The sequence below is a fragment of the Euphorbia lathyris genome, chromosome 8 (assembly GCF_963576675.1).
Source record: "Euphorbia lathyris chromosome 8, ddEupLath1.1, whole genome shotgun sequence".
Lineage (NCBI taxonomy): Eukaryota > Viridiplantae > Streptophyta > Magnoliopsida > Malpighiales > Euphorbiaceae > Euphorbia > Euphorbia lathyris.
In genome coordinates, this window is record NC_088917.1 from 76,624,979 (window position 1) to 76,642,780 (window position 17,802).

The window sequence follows — 17,802 nt, forward strand, 5'->3', positions numbered from 1 at the left end:
TTTAATAAAAAATATTAATTTCACATAATTTCAAACAATTGCATACAAGCAATATATTCACATCAAATGCAAGTAAAAAAAAAACTAGATGAAATTGAAACAAATTTGAAGCAATTCCCAACTACTTTCAACAAATGTCTCGTATTTTACTACATTTTCATTCACTTTTACATGATATCTCCTAATTTATCCTAATCTCATCTCATCCACTTTCAGACAATTAATTTCTTAAAAGAAATACTAATTTGAATAAAAACGCAACAAAAAAAAACATAAAAAAAACTTCAACTTTGTTTAACAAAAGTAAAGATCATATACATACACTTAAGTCAGTTCCATAACATTTAAAAATCAATTGAAATTAAATAGAACTCAAACAAAAACAACATACATGCAATTTTAAGTATGTGGAATTTCTTTCCTAACACTTTTAATAGAAGACACCTTGATTGATTTCTTTAGTGATTTCTTCCCCAACTTCATCGTTTTAACATTTCTATTATATTTGGTACGTATCTTCTTAGAATCCTCAACAATATTCTTAATACCAGTAACTTTCTTATCATGTATATGGAAATTCTTTCCCAGTTATTTATTTTGCATTTTCAAAGATCCAACACCATTTCTATTATATTTGGTACGTATCTTCTTAGAACCCTCAACAATATTCTTAATACTAGTAACTTTCTTATCATGTATATGGAAATTCTTTCCCAGTTATTTATTTTGTATTTTCAAAAATCCAACACCATTAATAATTCTTTTCCTCTTCCTTACACATGCTAGATCGCTAGAACTATTAAGTTGGTCCATCAAATAAAAAAGCGAAAACAATTCATAGCCCTCTAAAGAAGAAGATGTCAATGCTTCGTCCGTATTCATGGGAAGATTACAATCAATGTTTTCACTTCGATCAATAATACAAGAAAAAATGAAAGAAAAGCACAAAATAAAAAAAAATGAATGAACGAACGAAGAGAAATCTAAAGAAAACAAGAGAAAATGAAGAACAGAAACTCCAAAAAACACGCGAAAATGTAAAATGTTATAAAAAAGACCATATAAAATAAACAGTAAAAAAAGTTAAAAAAAATGTTACGTACATGTGGAAATAACATAAGCAACATTATTTTATTTAGAAGTAATATCTTGTTTAGACACTTATAACATTATTTTATTTTAGGAAAAGGTCCTAGTCATTTCCCTAAATAATGGTTTTTCTAAGTAAGAAATATTTTCTATTGTAATGTCTTTATGTCTCCTATAAGAGATAACAACTTTTCAATAAGAAAGCAATCGTTAATCTTGAAAATTTTCAGAATCAGGAAGTTAGGGTGATCTATTACAAATCACCAAATTGAGCTTTAAGGATATGCGATTCGAAGAACGGGAAAAGCAAGGGAAATAAAAGATTTTTTTATAAAAAGACATGTGATGTGATCCTATTCGCGGACTCATAACAAAATGGTATCAGACCTGATCGTCATCAGAGATCGAACAATTGACAACTGAGGTTAAAGATGAAATTAAGAAATTACAACTCTTGATAGAGTCACACTTTTGCATTATAGACAAAAAGATCAAAGGAGTTGCAATTAACATCTATCACAAACTAGTGCAATCATAATCATTCGATGAACATCTACCGATGACACAGGGAGATGCAACCATTCCTAAAGACAACAACTTGGAAAAGAGACTTGAAGAGCGTGTGCTCATAGACTACCACCTAACAATCCATGCCAAATCATTCCAAAATTATGTACTATGGGCCAACTCATGGGCCCAAAGTGACCGTAGGAGTTCCATCCTACAGAGATATTCCCCTCCCTTTTCAAAAATTGTATGCCCGACTCTTCTTGTCCATAGTTTACTAGGGTGGATCCCTTAAACTAGTCCCGAAAACTGGCCAGGGGTTAGAGGAGATCCGATGCCAGGTGGCCCTGTCCCTCTATAGTGTTTCTTACGCCTACTTGAAGCCGTCGACTAATGTACATTGATATGTTCCATTCACCACTCGCGGCCTAACAGGAACAATCCTCCTCAAAGCCTTGACCCAACTCTCGCTTATGCATTGGACCGAAATTAAAGTTACTACAAATGGAGCTGCAATCATCCTTAAATAAATGTTGGAATTTCCTTCCACAATGGAATTATGGATTATTTGGGATGGTTTCACATATGTGAATAATTTTTCATCAACCAATAGACAATAGAAAAAGACAAGATACAATTGGTTGCATGTCATAAGACAGAAGAGACACAACTCTGGTATTATATGCTAGAAGAAAAGGATCTCGGAGGACGATGAAGATGAACCCATTCCTCAATTCGAGCTTGCGAGCAAGCTCTAGTCCAAGAGGGGAGTAATATTATGAAAAGAAAGTTAACATTATTTTTCAATTATTTATGTAGATTTATTTTAGGCAGCATTATCTTATTTAGCAGTAATATCTTATTTAGAGAGTTATAATAGTATTTTATTTTAGGAAAATATGTCCTAGTCATTTTTCTAAATAGTAGTTTTGCTAAGCAATCGTAGGGAAGTCGATTCCTCCCGATTGCAACTCTTTGTAGACATCTGACGAAGAAGGAGTGATTATCAACATATTCTAGTTCGCCCGCTTCAACATCTGAGAGGTGTTGGTTCTTGGTTCGTGCTCCAATACGGAATAGCTTGCGCTGATCAGCCAAGTGCCCCTTCCCTGGGTAAACTACTAAAAATGATGTTTCGGGAAGATTCGATCCAATTCCTCAGGGTGAATTAGTCTCGTTAAGCTATAGAAAGAGGTCCCATGTCCCCTCTCCATCCATGATTCCATTTCCAAAGACCAGTATAGTATCCGAGCAACTGATTCTAAGTCTTGTTATGAATTCTAAGTCTAGTTATGAGGAGCAAACATGCTTCTTTCTTTCTGCCATAACCCTATGAACTTGCATGTGTTAAGCATATTGCCCTAAACTTATTCTATTGCCCTATGGAACCACAACTATCAAGCTTTTCTTTGCTGAGCAATTTAGATTCAGAACATCCAAAAGCATGTTCTAAAATCTTGAATTTTAGATAAAAAAAAACTTGCTAAAACCCAGGTTTTTTCGATGAAAATCTTTGATTTTAGAAAGAGATAGGTAACAAATTTTCAATAAGAAAGCAATTGGCAAGGTATAATATATCCTCAGCTCCTCCAAGTTATCCAAAAACCGCAATTGACTCCTAAATTTCAAAATATTACAACTAATTCTATCCACTTGCTTATTTGGAACTTGGCTGAATTGAAGAATGCAGAGATTTGAGTTTGGATTGCATATGTCCTAGTCATTTTTCTAAATAGTAGTTTTGCTAAGCAATCGTAGGGAAGTCGATTCCTCCCGATTGCAACTCTTTGTAGACATCTGACGAAGAAGGAGTGATTATCAACATATTCTAGTTCGCCCGCTTCAACATCTGAGAGGTGTTGGTTCTTGGTTCGTGCTCCAATACGGAATAGCTTGCGCTGATCAGCCAAGTGCCCCTTCCCTGGGTAAACTACTAAAAATGATGTTTCGGGAAGATTCGATCCAATTCCTCAGGGTGAATTAGTCTCGTTAAGCTATAGAAAGAGGTCCCATGTCCCCTCTCCATCCATGATTCCATTTCCAAAGACCAGTATAGTATCCGAGCAACTGATTCTAAGTCTTGTTATGAATTCTAAGTCTAGTTATGAGGAGCAAACATGCTTCTTTCTTTCTGCCATAACCCTATGAACTTGCATGTGTTAAGCATATTGCCCTAAACTTATTCTATTGCCCTATGGAACCACAACTATCAAGCTTTTCTTTGCTGAGCAATTTAGATTCAGAACATCCAAAAGCATGTTCTAAAATCTTGAATTTTAGATAAAAAAAAACTTGCTAAAACCCAGGTTTTTTCGATGAAAATCTTTGATTTTAGAAAGAGATAGGTAACAAATTTTCAATAAGAAAGCAATTGGCAAGGTATAATATATCCTCAGCTCCTCCAAGTTATCCAAAAACCGCAATTGACTCCTAAATTTCAAAATATTACAACTAATTCTATCCACTTGCTTATTTGGAACAAATAACCTTTCAAATATCATGTGGTAAAGCTTGATTGAAACTTCAAAATGTTACAAAGGTTATTTGTTCTAGATAAGCAAGTTGAGGGGGGTTAGATGTAACATTTTGAAGTTAAGGGATCAGTTGTAGTTAATCTTGAGAAAATTTCAAAATTAGGGAGTTAGGTCATGTTTGATAACGACTTTCAACACTTAAAATTAATACATTAAGTGTTTATTGGTTTTAAATTTGATAACACAACTTAAAATTCAGTTAAGTCACAGAACCACTTAATCTGGTAAGTCAAAAAAATTTAACTTAAAATTTTAAATTGAACATTATCAACTAATATTTTTAAATTCAGTACTTATTTTTAATGTTTATCAAACAGTTATATCATTTGATACTTTTAAGCATTAATAATATGGTAAATTACACCCATGGCCATTGAACTATCCATATTTTCACATTGTGGCCACTGAACTTCAATTCTTCACAGCATGACCATTGAACTTTACACTTGGTTACACGGATAGCCACTGTCACTGTTGACCAACGTTTTTCTACCTTTGACTCTCCATTTTTATCTTTTCTCTCTCTCTCCTTCCCTCCTAAATACTAAAATATCCATTATGCCATCTCCTCCTCCTCCATCTCCATCTCTATTTCTCTCTGAAACCAGAACTCTCATTTTCTCTCTCTAAACACCAGTTGCAAACTTCAATTTTTTCTAATTAGATCCATGCCTAAGGTTTCTTTAAATCAGAATTACAGAGAAAGATTCTGGCAACAATTTATGTATGAACAAAAGCAAATGCCAACACCTTCTCACAAATCCACTAATTCTTGATGCAATTGTGTGTAAATCAGCAATTAATCCCATTGATACATTTCTTGAGATTGGACTAGGCACATGTAATCTCACTCTCAAACTTGTTGAGGTGCTAAAAAGGTTGTTGATGTTGATATCGATAAACAATGGTCCGTTGTCGCACACACAGCTGCCTGCACATTGCCGCCGCATAAATCGCCACCTTTGACATCCCCAAAAACAGGTTACTCAAATATTTGTTCTTTTGATGAATCAACACATAGGGAGAGGATGAAACAGAGAGTTAGGGCTTTGGATAAAGGGTAGGGAATGGTAAATAAAGGAATGATAGAGAAGGGAAATGTAAGAAAAGGTAAAGAAGGGGAATGAAAGGTAATTTCTAACCCTTCAAAATCCACCGAATTGGAGGGTTGAAAATTGGATTGAATTTCTTAAAAGAAACCCTTCAAAACCCCTTCATTACTCTACCTTTCTATTTTTTTTTTTGTGTTCCAAACATGGATTTGTAAAAACCCTTACTAACCCTTCCCCCTTCTAAACAAGGGTTTCTATCAACCCTTACTAACCCTTCCCTTATTAACCCATCTAAACCTCCCATCCTATCAAGCCTTTAGAGAGAGAAACGAAAGTTTTAGTTTTAGAGAGAGATAGAGATAGGGGAGGAGAATAAGGATAAAATGGGTATTTTAGGATTTGGAAAGAAGGAATGAGAGAGAGAACAAGTAAAAAGGGAGAGTCAAATAAAAAACGTTGGTCAACGTTGATAGTGGCCCCTGGTGGTCATATCGTGAATAATTGAAGTTCAGTGGCCACAATATGAAAATGAGTATAATTCAGTGGCCATGGGTGTAATTTACCTATTTATTATATTCAGCACTTAAAATTCAGTATTTATTTTCTTAGTGTTTAATTTTAAGTTTTTATCAAACATCACATTAGAATGATCTTTTTCAAGTAAATTACATACGAAGTGTACAATATTTACTTGGTATATAACTTTCATTTTTTTTTTATAGAAAAATACACAACTTTATAGATGAACTCCCTACGTATGTAGGAAAAAAGAACTGGTTAACACAAATCAAACAGTCACATCATCATTTCCTACCCTACCAAAAAAAAACCGGTCACATCATCATTTTTCAATTTTTTTTAAATATGAACTCACTTGTTAATTTTTGGGTAAATTACACCTATGGTCAATGAACTTTACTCATTTTAATATTGTGGCCACTAAACTTCAGTTCTTAACGGTATGACCATTAAACTTATACACTTTTTAATATCGATGGCCACTCAACTTTAACCAAGTTCTCAAAATGACCGTTAACGACCTAAAAATGAAAATATTCAAGAATTAAATTTATTAAGAACGACATTTACCATGAAACCACATTATTTATTTTCCAAAATCACATTTTTTGGAGCTTTCTCTCTCTAAAAATTCACTTTCTCTCTTCTAACCAAACAACACCTAAATGATCTCAAAACGAAAATTTTCAAGAATTAAAGTTCCTTAGACTATAATTAACTCTTCGAATTTTTTATTTTTAAAGCGTCAGTGGTCGTTTTGAGGCGTTAAGTGGCCACTAGTATTGAAAAGTGTAAAGTTCAATGGTCATACTATTAAAAATTAAAGTTCAGCAATCATAATGTCATACCCTATGTTTTTAAAAAAACAACTCACTTGTTATTAAATTACTTCTTTTACCCTTCTTTCTTTCTCAAAATTCATTTCTAAATGGCAAAAAAAACATATTTAAGCCCCTGAACTTTATCTGTTTTAAGGATCAAGCCCCTGATCAATTATTTTTCCACATTGAGCCCCTGAACATTGATTTTGTTATGGTTTAGGCCCTTATTTAACTTTTTTTTCGAGTTTAGGAGATGAGAAGATCGATTTGGCAATTCTAATCTTGAAAATCACAAAATGGGAGAGAAGAAAATCGAGTTTGGAAGAATATACTGAAAATTAGTTTCTATAATTTCGTTTTAATTTTTAATTTTTATCTCTCCTAGTCAAAGAAATCTTTTTTTTATTTGTCCATGTCAACAAGCCGAATCGCCCTAACGATGTATGCAGTCCAAACTCGACAGAAAAGTTAAATAAGGACCTAAACCATAACAAAATCAATGTTCAGAGACCTAATGTGGAAAAATAATTGATCAGGGACTTGATCCTTAAAACAGATAAAGTTCAAGGGCTTAAATATGCTTTTTGCCTTTCTAAATTAGATTCGATTTCCTTGGACCCGTAACATACACTCCGAAAATCTCAAAAAGGAGCATTTCACATGAATTGTCCAAAACAATAAGCGTATCCGTTTCTAAATTTGTTAGGCAGACCCGAATCATATATCGGCCGGGTCGTACTTTCTGGAGCCCCAACTGTTCATCAATTTGCTCATTTCCTCTCAAACTCTCCCCAGCTACCTGAGCTTTTCTACTTTGTTTTCTTTCCTTTTCCGAACTAACCAAACGCTCTAATTAGCAACGCATCGGAGCTCGCTCTCTTCTCTTTCTCCTTTATCAGGCATCCTCCTTCTAGCCTTTCTAACCGTTCAGTTTCACTTACAAACCCTTCTTTCTCGAGTGAATAGCATGGATTCCCTTCAAAATTCGTAGAAATTTGGTCGTTCGAGTATAAATTGGAATAGTAATTTATACTTTAAGGATAATTTGTAACGAGAAAGGAGATAGAAGAAATATCGAGAATGTCGGAGAATGATGGGGAAAAGAAAGTGGCTGATAGATATCTAAAGCGTGAAATACTTGGTGAAGGTACCTATGGTGTTGTCTACAAAGCCATTGATACTAAGGTAACCCCTAGGATAGTATGCGTTTTTGCGATTTTGCTGTATTAGTTATTTTCATGTTAAATTTGGTGAATTTGTTGTTCCAGTGTAAAAGAAAAGAAAGATTGGTGTGGGGCTTGTTTTGTTTGGCAACTCACGAAAATGAAATTGCTTCAATAGTTTCATTTACACGTTTAATTTGCCTGCTGGCTGTAGAATTTGTTTGTTTTTGTTTCTGGGTATTGAAGGTAGATACCGACCTTACCGTATTGAAATAAGTTTTACTATGTTTTTGGGTCACAATTGATTGGAAATTAGCTCATAATAGTCAGTCTTTTTATCCCCTTTTTGGAGAGGATTTAGAATTTTTAGTTGCTCTATTTTTTGTCTTATGAAACTCATTTATGCTATCTAGTCATAATGTCCATTGTGAATTTACTTTACCTTTGACTTGCCAATGATATAGCAAAGCTGCATAATTACACAGCTCTTCTATTTCAGCTTCTAAGTCCTGCTTTTGGTGTTACTTTTAGTGCTCTTTTTTCCGTTTATAATTGGAGTAAACAAAAGCTTCATGTGGATTTCTGTAATAGATTATGATGATAGTTTTCGGAACTTGATCAATAACGATAAGATGAAAGTTAAACTCTTCCTAATATGGTCTGATTGATCTGTATTGGGTGCTTACAGACTGGACAGGTAGTTGCAATCAAGAAAATTCGGCTTGGAAAGCAAAAGGAAGGAGTTAACTTTACAGCACTTAGAGAGATCAAATTACTCAAGGAGCTTCATGATCCAAATATAATTGAGTTGGTTGATGCATTTCCTCACAAGGGGAATTTGCATCTTGTGTTCGAGTTCATGGAGACTGATCTTGAAGCGGTTATTCGTGATCGAAACATATTCCTTTCACCAGCTGATATAAAATCATACTTCCAAATGACGTTAAAAGGACTGGCTTTTTGCCACAGGAAATGGGTTTTGCACAGGTATTTGTTTGTGTTCAAATACATTTGGAGATTAATAAACCCTGCATGTGGTATAAGGTATTTATGCACTTTTATTTACAGGGATATGAAGCCAAACAACTTACTGATATCTTCTAATGGACAGCTTAAACTTGGAGATTTTGGTTTAGCACGAATATTTGGTAGCCCAGATCGCAAGTTTACTCACCAAGTATGCTTTTCTCCTTGTGCATTTTCTGATTTTCCTTTCATCGTTAATGCTCAAGCAATTTGAATTGAAAGGTCTTAAGAAATACATTCTTTGTAATGGTGAATGCTTACACTTTCGCCGCATCAATGCTGCTTATGGATACATCGGGACAGTGCCCAATTTGTTCTTTAATCTATTTTAACCTAAATTTTCCTCAGCAGAAATGCAAGTCCTCTCTTCTTCTTCCACTTCATTAATTTTGTTTTTCATTCTATATTCTGGTTGACTTCTGTTGGTTTACCGTTTCTTACGGATTAGATTGCGTTGGTCCCAACCTATAAACATCTGCTTGCATATTCTTATTAATACTTGTCTTACCGTAATTTTGTGAGTATGCTGTAATTTAGAAGATCAGTCTTACAATCTTGTAGTACTACTGGATAGGTTTTCGCTAGATGGTATCGAGCCCCTGAGCTACTGTTTGGCACCAAGCAATATGGTAGTGGAGTTGATGTTTGGGCTGCTGCTTGCATATTTGCTGAACTATTGCTACGCCGACCATTTCTGCAGGTGAGGATTTATCTTTCATGCTTTTTAGCTTTTTAGGATTTCATCTGTTGTTTCCAACATTTGCAGAATTACATAGTGTGATTTTCAGTTGTTTTTTTGAACCTTAGGATAGCAATGCATATTAGATCATTTATTTTTGTGATTCTTTGTCAATCTAAGATGAACTCTTGGGTATTTTTAAGGACGTACGTATTTTACTTTTTTTTATAAAAAATGATGGATAAGTTGTTAGGTTGGGAAGTGCTGCAGGATTTGCATACAACAAAATTTGTTTGCACATTGTTGTGCAGAAAATTGTTTTCCTTGTCTCTTAATGGCCTTTACAGCCGGTCCCAAGCCCGGACAAAGGAGGAGGGTTGCGGTAGGTTTGTGGCGGCCAGCGTAAAACTTAGCCACATCTTATGACATGAACCATACTATAAATACCGTTGGGGCGTTCTCTACTCAGCGACGCGTTGCACTTCTTAGACCTGGGTGTAGTGATAAATGTGCGAGGGTTGCTAGGTCGTCGCCCCGAAGCGGCGCGCCACCCCAGGACCCGGGGGTGGTGTCAAATATGCAAGGGTTGCGGGTAAATAAGCTAGTCCACGGTAGTGGTAGGGGTAGGGGTAAGGGTAGTAGGTTACGCTTTGGGACATGGAACATAGGTTCTTTGACAGGAAGATTAGCTGAAATTGTAGATGTTATGAAGAGGAGGAGAATAAACATAATGTGCCTACAAGAAACCAAGTGGGTTGGAGCCAAGGCTAGAGAGATAGCTCCTTGGGGTTATAAGCTTTGGTACTCAGGAAAGGATAAGGGTAGAAATGGAGTAGGTATGCTTATTGATAGGGAGTATATCGATGATGTAGTAGCGGTGTCTAGGAAGAGCGATAGAATTATTAGTGTCAAGCTAGTGATAGGGGATGAGGTTGTGAATGTCATTAGTGCATATGCGCCACAAATAGGATTAGATGTCTCTATGAGACAAGCTTTTTGGGAGGACTTAGAAGAAGTGGTGCAACTGGTTCCTAGGGATGAAAAAATGGTACTGGGGGGTGATCTCAATGGACACGTGGGTTCTAGGCGAGATGGATTTGAGAGTGTTCATGGAGGGTATGGTTTTGGAGATAAGAATGAAGCAGGAAATGATATTTTGGAATTCGCATCAGCCTATGACTTGAGTATCATGAACACATGGTTTATGAAGAGAACATCCCACTTAGTGACTTATCGGAGTGGCGGTAATGCGAGCCAAATTGACTTCTTCTTAGTAAGGAGTGCTTGGAGAAAGAGTTATATCGATTGTAAGGTGATCCCTGGTGACAGTATGACAACCCAACATAGAGTAGTGGTGCTTGATTTTCGAAGTAGGAAATGTATAAGAAAACAAACACCACAAGTAGAGACTAAGATTAAGTAGTAGAAATTGCAAGGAGAGAATCAACAAAAATTTGTGGATGAGATGACCAAAAAAGATGTTTGGACTTGTAATATGGATTTAGATATAGATTCAATATGGACTAAGATGGAGCATAGTATAAGGGAAGTAGCGAAGGAAGTTCTAGGGGAATCTAAAGGTAGCATGCCACCGGGTAAGGACACATCTTGGTGGACAGAAGAAGTACGACAAGCAGTAAAGAGTAAGCGAGAATCCTATAAAATATTGGGGAAATGTAGGAGTGACGAGAACTATGAAAAATACAAAGAGGCTAAAAGGGAAGTAAAAAAGGTCATACGAGATGCTAGAGCAAAGGTGAATCGGGATCTGTATACCAGATTGGATACGAAAGAAGGGGAAAGAGACATATATAGAATTGCTCGGATGAGAGATAGGAAGACGCGAGATCTCGGAAAAGTTAAATGTGTGAAGGATGTGGACCACAAAGTCCTAGTTGGAGATAAGGATATCAAGGAACGATGGAGGTCCTATTTTGATGACTTATTTAATGGAGATCGCAGACAAGATGTTGGAGATATAAGTATCCATCACGATATGATAAATCATGAATGCCTGCCGAGAATCCAAAAGGGTGAAGTCAAAATGGCATTAAGTAAGATGAAGTTGAAGAAAGCAGTAGGACCTGATGGCATCCCTATTGAGATTTGGAGATGTTTGGGAGAAAGAGGAATCGAATGGTTGACGACATTCTTCAACAAAATTTGGAGAAACAATAAGATGCCATCAAAATGGAGGAAAAGTATCTTAATCCCTTTGTATAAGAACAAAGGCGATGTCCAAGATTGTGCCAACTATCGGGGAATCAAATTAATGAGTCACACTATGAAATTTTGGGAGCGAGTGATCGAACAAAGACTAAGGAGGACGGTGAAGATCTCGGAAAACCAGTTTGGCTTTATGCCGGGAAGATCAACTATGGAAGCCATCCATCTAATGAGACAATTAATGGAGCACTATCGAAATAAGAAGAAAGACTTGCATATGGTTTTCATTGACTTGGAGAAAGCATATGATAAGGTACCAAGGGAAGTACTTTGGTGGGCCTTGATAAGGAAAGACATTTCGCGGAAATATATTGACATCATAAAGGACATGTATGAGGGAGCATGCACGAGTGTACGTACTAGTGTTGGGAAGACTGAAGAGTTTCCTATTACGATTGGAGTGCATCAAGGTTCCGCACTAAGCCCATTTCTTTTTGCCATCGTTATGGATGAACTAACAAGTTCACTTCAAGATGGTATACCATGGTGCATGCTGTTTGCAGATGATATTGTGTTGGTTGATGAGACGAAAGAAGGAGTGGAGAGGAAGTTGGAACTATGGAGACACTCTAGAATCTAGAGGCTTTAAGTTGAGTCGAAGTAAGACAGAATATTTGGAGTGTAAGTTTAGCGGCCATAGGAGTAGGGAGGCAGGGACAATCACCCTAGATGGGAGAGTTGTTCAGGCCTCGGATTGCTTCCGGTATTTAGGATCTATTATCCAAACGGATGGAGAAGTAGATGGAGATGTTGCTCATAGGATTAAAGCTGGTTGGTCTAAGTGGAAGAGTGCTACGGGTTTCCTTTGTGACCCCGGCATGCCTAATAGATTGAAGGGGAAATTCTACCGGACGGCAATTAGACCAGCATTGTTATATGGTACGGAGTGTTGGGCAGTGAAACACTGCCACATCCATAAGATGTCGGTGGCGGAGATGCGTATGTTGAGATGGATGTGTGGTCATACGAGAAAGGATCGGGTGAGTAATGAAATAATTAGGACAAAAGTAGGGGTCACATCTATTGAGAATAAAATGAGAGAAAACCGACTAAGGTGGTTTGGCCATGTGAGACATAGAGCGCTTGATGCGCCGGTTAGGAGAACCGAAGAGTGGCAAAGGGATGTAGTGGTGAGGGGTAGGGGAAGACCTAAACAAACTTGGAGGAGGGTGATCGAGAGTGATATGAGTTTACTGGGAATTGAGGAAAATATGGTAGTGGATAGGACGGAGTGGAGGGAGCGAATTTGTGTCGCGGACACGACTTGATTTCACGGTTTTATATGATGGTTCATGTTAGCCGACCCCGAATCATTTTGGGACTAAGGCTTTGTTGTTGTTGTTGTTGTATAAAAGAAAAAGAAGTACCTATTGCTGACAAATATTGGAATCGGAGAGAATCTCCATCTTAACTCTTCCCTGCTTCATCTACCATGATAAATATTATTGAGAGCTTGTCTATGCTACTTTTTTTATATCACTTTCATTAGCTACTATGATGAATAACTCAAGTCTCCCTTTTGAAGGGTACCTTTCCTCTTCATTTTTTGCTTTCCCATCCATTGTGAATAATTATATCCACAGGTTAATTTGCTTCTCTGTTGCTAATGCTCTTTCGTGATTCAACATTTTAAAGTTTAAGCTTCTCAATTCTTTGGTTGATTGTAAATTCTGATAGTAGCGTCTTACTTATGTGAATATCCAGTCTAATTTGCTTCCTAATACCGGAAGATTATCTCCATTTTGTTTTTCACATCTCCGAGTTCTGTTAGTTAGTTTTCTTGATGTGATAGCATTTTTCTTAAATTCTTTATGTTTCAAGCAAAAAAATTAGGTCCACGTAATTAGAATTTGATCTTAATATTAGTTGCTACTTTGTAACACAATTTTATTTGTATTTATATCATAAAATGGCTCCATTAATTTTTTTTTTCTATTCTTTTAGGCATTATTTGTGATGTACTTTTATTCAGAAGGTTAGCGGTATAGTGTAGAAGGTTTTAATAGGTTGTTTGATTCAAATTTGGCTGATTTAAGGTTTATCAAGAAAGGTTGTCCAAATTAATTTAAATTTAAGCTCAAGTTAGGTTTTCTACAAGGTTTTTTAGAGAGATTTGAAAGTTCTGAATAGATTCTTATTTGCTGAATCTTTTCACTACCACGCCTAGCAAAAAATAAAAAGTATAATTTATAACTAATAAGTGTTAGGTGATTTTGCTGCTTACCATTTACCAAACTACAACACTTCTTTTGTTTGCTTTATCCAACAATTATTTTGATATCTACGAATTGTTTCTAATATAAAATGAACAGAGAACTCTTCAACAGGTTAGTATAAACAAGAAACTCATGAAATATAAGAAGAAATAGGAATGAAATAGTAGTATTTGATTGATAAAACTAGCAAGGAAATAGGTCCTTGACAGGAATGAAAAGATAAATGGATTAAGCCACGCTTAATCCCCTTCTCTGCCCAACTAATGGGAGAGCCTCTGCAAACAGTAATATTATCATAATCTTCAATACCCGAAAACCTTATCTACAGCCTTCTCTTAAACCCCAACATAAACCCCATTTTACCCTCCAGCTCAATTCTCCAAATAACTAACTACCCTTATTACCCAGCTCACCCGTACCTCACTAACTAATTCTGTGACAATCACTTTTGTACTTTAGTCCTCCTTGTGTAGACCTTCCATTCCTTGGGCCCTTGATGGCCTTGATCTAAAACATTAGTGGCCCGTTCTCTATCAGTTTCCTTATGGAATATCTCGCAGTTACAATCTATCCTCATGTGTTCTTATGCTAGTATTATGCATTAGCGATCCATGTGTAGTGATTTTTAACCTTTTTTATTTGTGATGTTGCAGGGGACAAGTGACATTGACCAATTAGGAAAGATTTTTCAAGCTTTTGGGACTCCTACGCCTTCTCAGTGGCCTGATCTTGTTTACCTCCCTGATTATGTAGAATACCAGACTGTTCCTTCACAACCTTTGCGTAAATTGTTTCCAATGGCTAGTGATGATACACTAGATCTTTTAGCAAAGATGTTCACTTATGATCCAAAAGTTAGAATCACAGTGGAGCAGGCATTGGAGCATAGGTATGGAGAAAATTGTTAATGGAAAATCCACATTATTGCTGGTTTCTTGCTCTCATCTGCACTTTTTGTATAGGTACTTCACATCTGCACTTTTTGTATAGGTACTTCACATCTGCACCTCTGCCTACAGAGCCAGCAAAGCTCCCTAGACCTGCTCCAAAGCGGGAATCTGTGAATCCTAGGGCTTCAGATTTTAATCCGCTGGAGGGACCTACTGTGTTGTCACCTCCAAGAAAGACAAGAAGAGTGATGCCTGATCGTGAGGGATTTGATGGAAATGCAAATCAACTTGATAAGATTCATGAACATAGTGATTTCAGACAGGCAGCTGGGAATTATACAGGCAAGAATGAGCAGGTGCCAATGTCAATAGATTTTTCTGTCTTCGCCTCAAGACCTATGAGCAGACCCACAATTAACAGGTAAAGCTTAATCATTCATGCAGTCTTGTCATACTCATAATGGTTTTTGAACTCTTGTTTATTGAAAAAAAAAAAAGGTGATCATAGGGATCGGTAGTTGAGCATGAGGATGGTATTTATGTTTGCACTCTTAGTATCAAATTATTGATAGTTTTGCATTAACAACTAAATTCCATTTTGCTACCAAACTTTAAGTTTTCAGATCAAAAGAAATTCTGAAATGTTTGCAACTGGTTGTGAGCTGCACCGTAGTTTGCATACTTCATATGTGCTAGAGACTTCATCATTGATTATTCTGTAGACAAAAAACTCCCCCAAAAAGAAAAATAAAAGAAATTGAAATAGCATGTAAAGGTAAATAGATCCTTCTGCTTGAAAGACTAGAAGTAAATAACTTCAAATTTTGGCTATTATCTCATTCAATTGTCTTTTGGAATTGGTGCTAAATGAGACAAGTTATTTATCATAACCAAGTCTGCTCATAAGCTTTCGAGCCGAGTTTCCGAGCTCAAACTCGGTTCGTTTACGAATCGAGCCTCAAAATGGTGCTCAAGCTGGGCTCATTTATAAAACGAGCCGAACACCGAGCTGCTCATGAGCGGCTCGGCTCATTTACTGACCTAACTACAGAGAGTACCTACTGAGATTTGGTATTAGTAGTAGCATTTTGGTTCCTATAACAAGCTATCTCATGGCAAAGGAGTGTTGGAAAAAGTTTAATGATGTCAGTTGGAAAACCTAAGTTATAATGATTTAGCACATTAAAGTTTCTAATCCTTGACTAGTAACTAAAAATGGGGCTAGTTTCCTCATAACATGTTGCTATGCTCTTGTTGGGGAGACGACTATGGAATCTAGTATAATCATTTTGCAGCTATAGGAGACAAAGTGCAGACTTTAGTATCATCTTATCATGATGTTAGGCACCTAGAAAAATATTGCTTTGAAGTTCATTAACCCCTGCTGGCATCAAATGATATATGATTTAATTCATGAACTTCCAATTTAGGATGTAAAAAATTGTAAATTCACATGCTGCGAATCAGTATTTGAATTTTGATTTTAGATGATTTTCTGTTGTAGAAAGGTTGCTTCCCTGATGTTGCCTTTCATCGTTTGTTTCCCTCTTGATTAATATAATTGTTGATTTTTTCTTTTCAAATGTGCAGTGCCGATAGATCGCATCTAAAGAGAAAACTAGATCTTGAATTCCAGCATCCAGAATAGGAACCATTATGAATCTTCAACTTCTACGGGATTTTAACAATTACTTCCAAGGATCTGTCATTTGAAGACATTATTACAAGGTAATCAATATATTACTCTTGAGTTTGTTGTAATTATGCGGCAGAATTTCTGATTTCTTATATTGGCAAGCAAAGCAACACACTTTCTTGGCTATTTTCACATATCTGAAGTAGTGGCAGAAAAAACATTTATTAAAATGGTAATTGAAACTTTAACACAATCCGAATATTTTTGTATTTATAAGTTCCAAAGTAAATCTTTTTTACTATTATTGCTATCTTTTTTGTGAATGTTGTTGTTGAGTTGGTCTGTATGAGCTTAAGCTAAACAGGACAAGAAAGTAAATGTTTTTACTGCTTTGTATTTTCAGTTTTTACTTCTAATGCCTGTTATTTGCTGCATCTAATTGACTCATTTTTATTCAATACGAATATTTTTGTGAAATACAAGTAGGAATACCAATAGATTGTTCTTTTATGGGATTAAACCCATAATTGGCCCATATGGTATCCAAAATTTTGTCATTTGCTCCTTGTGGTATCATTTGGTAACATTTGCCCCCTGAAGTATTTCCATGGGTGGCATTTAACCATTTTGAATGGAAAATTAACTATATTTGTTAATTTTTGACACGAAAATTGTGTCATGTGTCAAAATCTAATAACTGAGTTAGTTTTCTATCCAAAATGATTTAGATGTCACCTATGAGAATACTTTAGGAGGCAAATATTACCAAATAATAACACATGGAGCAAATGACAAGGTTTTGAATATCGCAGGCCAAATAGGCCTTTATTTCTTCTTTTATGTGTCGGCCGCTGGCATTCTTACTATTGACAAAAGGGACTAAGACCAATATGTTGAAACACAAGTAGGAATATACACTTACTAAGTCTTAATAAATGTAATTGTCCAAAAAAAGTCAACTGCCTCCTATATTTTGAAAATGTTCTATTTACTCTTTGAACTTGCTTAAGTTGACCTATTGAATCTCTCAACTTACTTAAGTCGTCTATTTGTTCATTTGGACCTCCGGTACAAAACACGTCACGTGTGCACTTCAGTGATGTTCATTTGGACCATGGTCATTCATCGTTAGATTTCAGCTTATTAAATTCAAATCCTAAGATGCTTTGAATCTCCATCTTAGGATTATAATAAGCTTAGATTTAACGGTGAATGACCAAATGAATTTGGTCATTCAGGTTTAAGGTGAACATTACTATCGTACACTAATTGTTTTTAACGATATGTGTCGTGTTTTGTACTGGAGGTGCTTGCAATAAAATCTTCATCACTAGGGGAAGGTTTGTATTATCTCATGCATTGTAAAAACTTATCATTAATTTTCAAAATGAGTTGTTCATTATGCATATCAATATCAATGCACTAGTGTTCCCATGGAACTTAA

At 35.8% G+C, this 17,802-nt stretch overlaps 1 protein-coding gene across 1 annotated transcript; it reads left to right on the plus strand.

The window, feature by feature from the left end:
• The first annotated feature begins 7,221 nt into the window (after window positions 1–7,221).
• LOC136203721 (cyclin-dependent kinase D-3) lies at window positions 7,222–16,662 on the plus strand. The gene is made up of 7 exons (XM_065994934.1): window positions 7,222–7,707; window positions 8,374–8,672; window positions 8,754–8,862; window positions 9,286–9,411; window positions 14,486–14,721; window positions 14,823–15,143; window positions 16,313–16,662. The coding sequence occupies exons 1-7, from the start codon at window positions 7,603–7,605 to the stop codon at window positions 16,368–16,370; spliced, it is 1,254 nt and encodes a 417-aa protein (XP_065851006.1). The 5' UTR covers window positions 7,222–7,602; the 3' UTR covers window positions 16,371–16,662.
• Window positions 16,663–17,802: the final 1,140 nt, after the last annotated feature.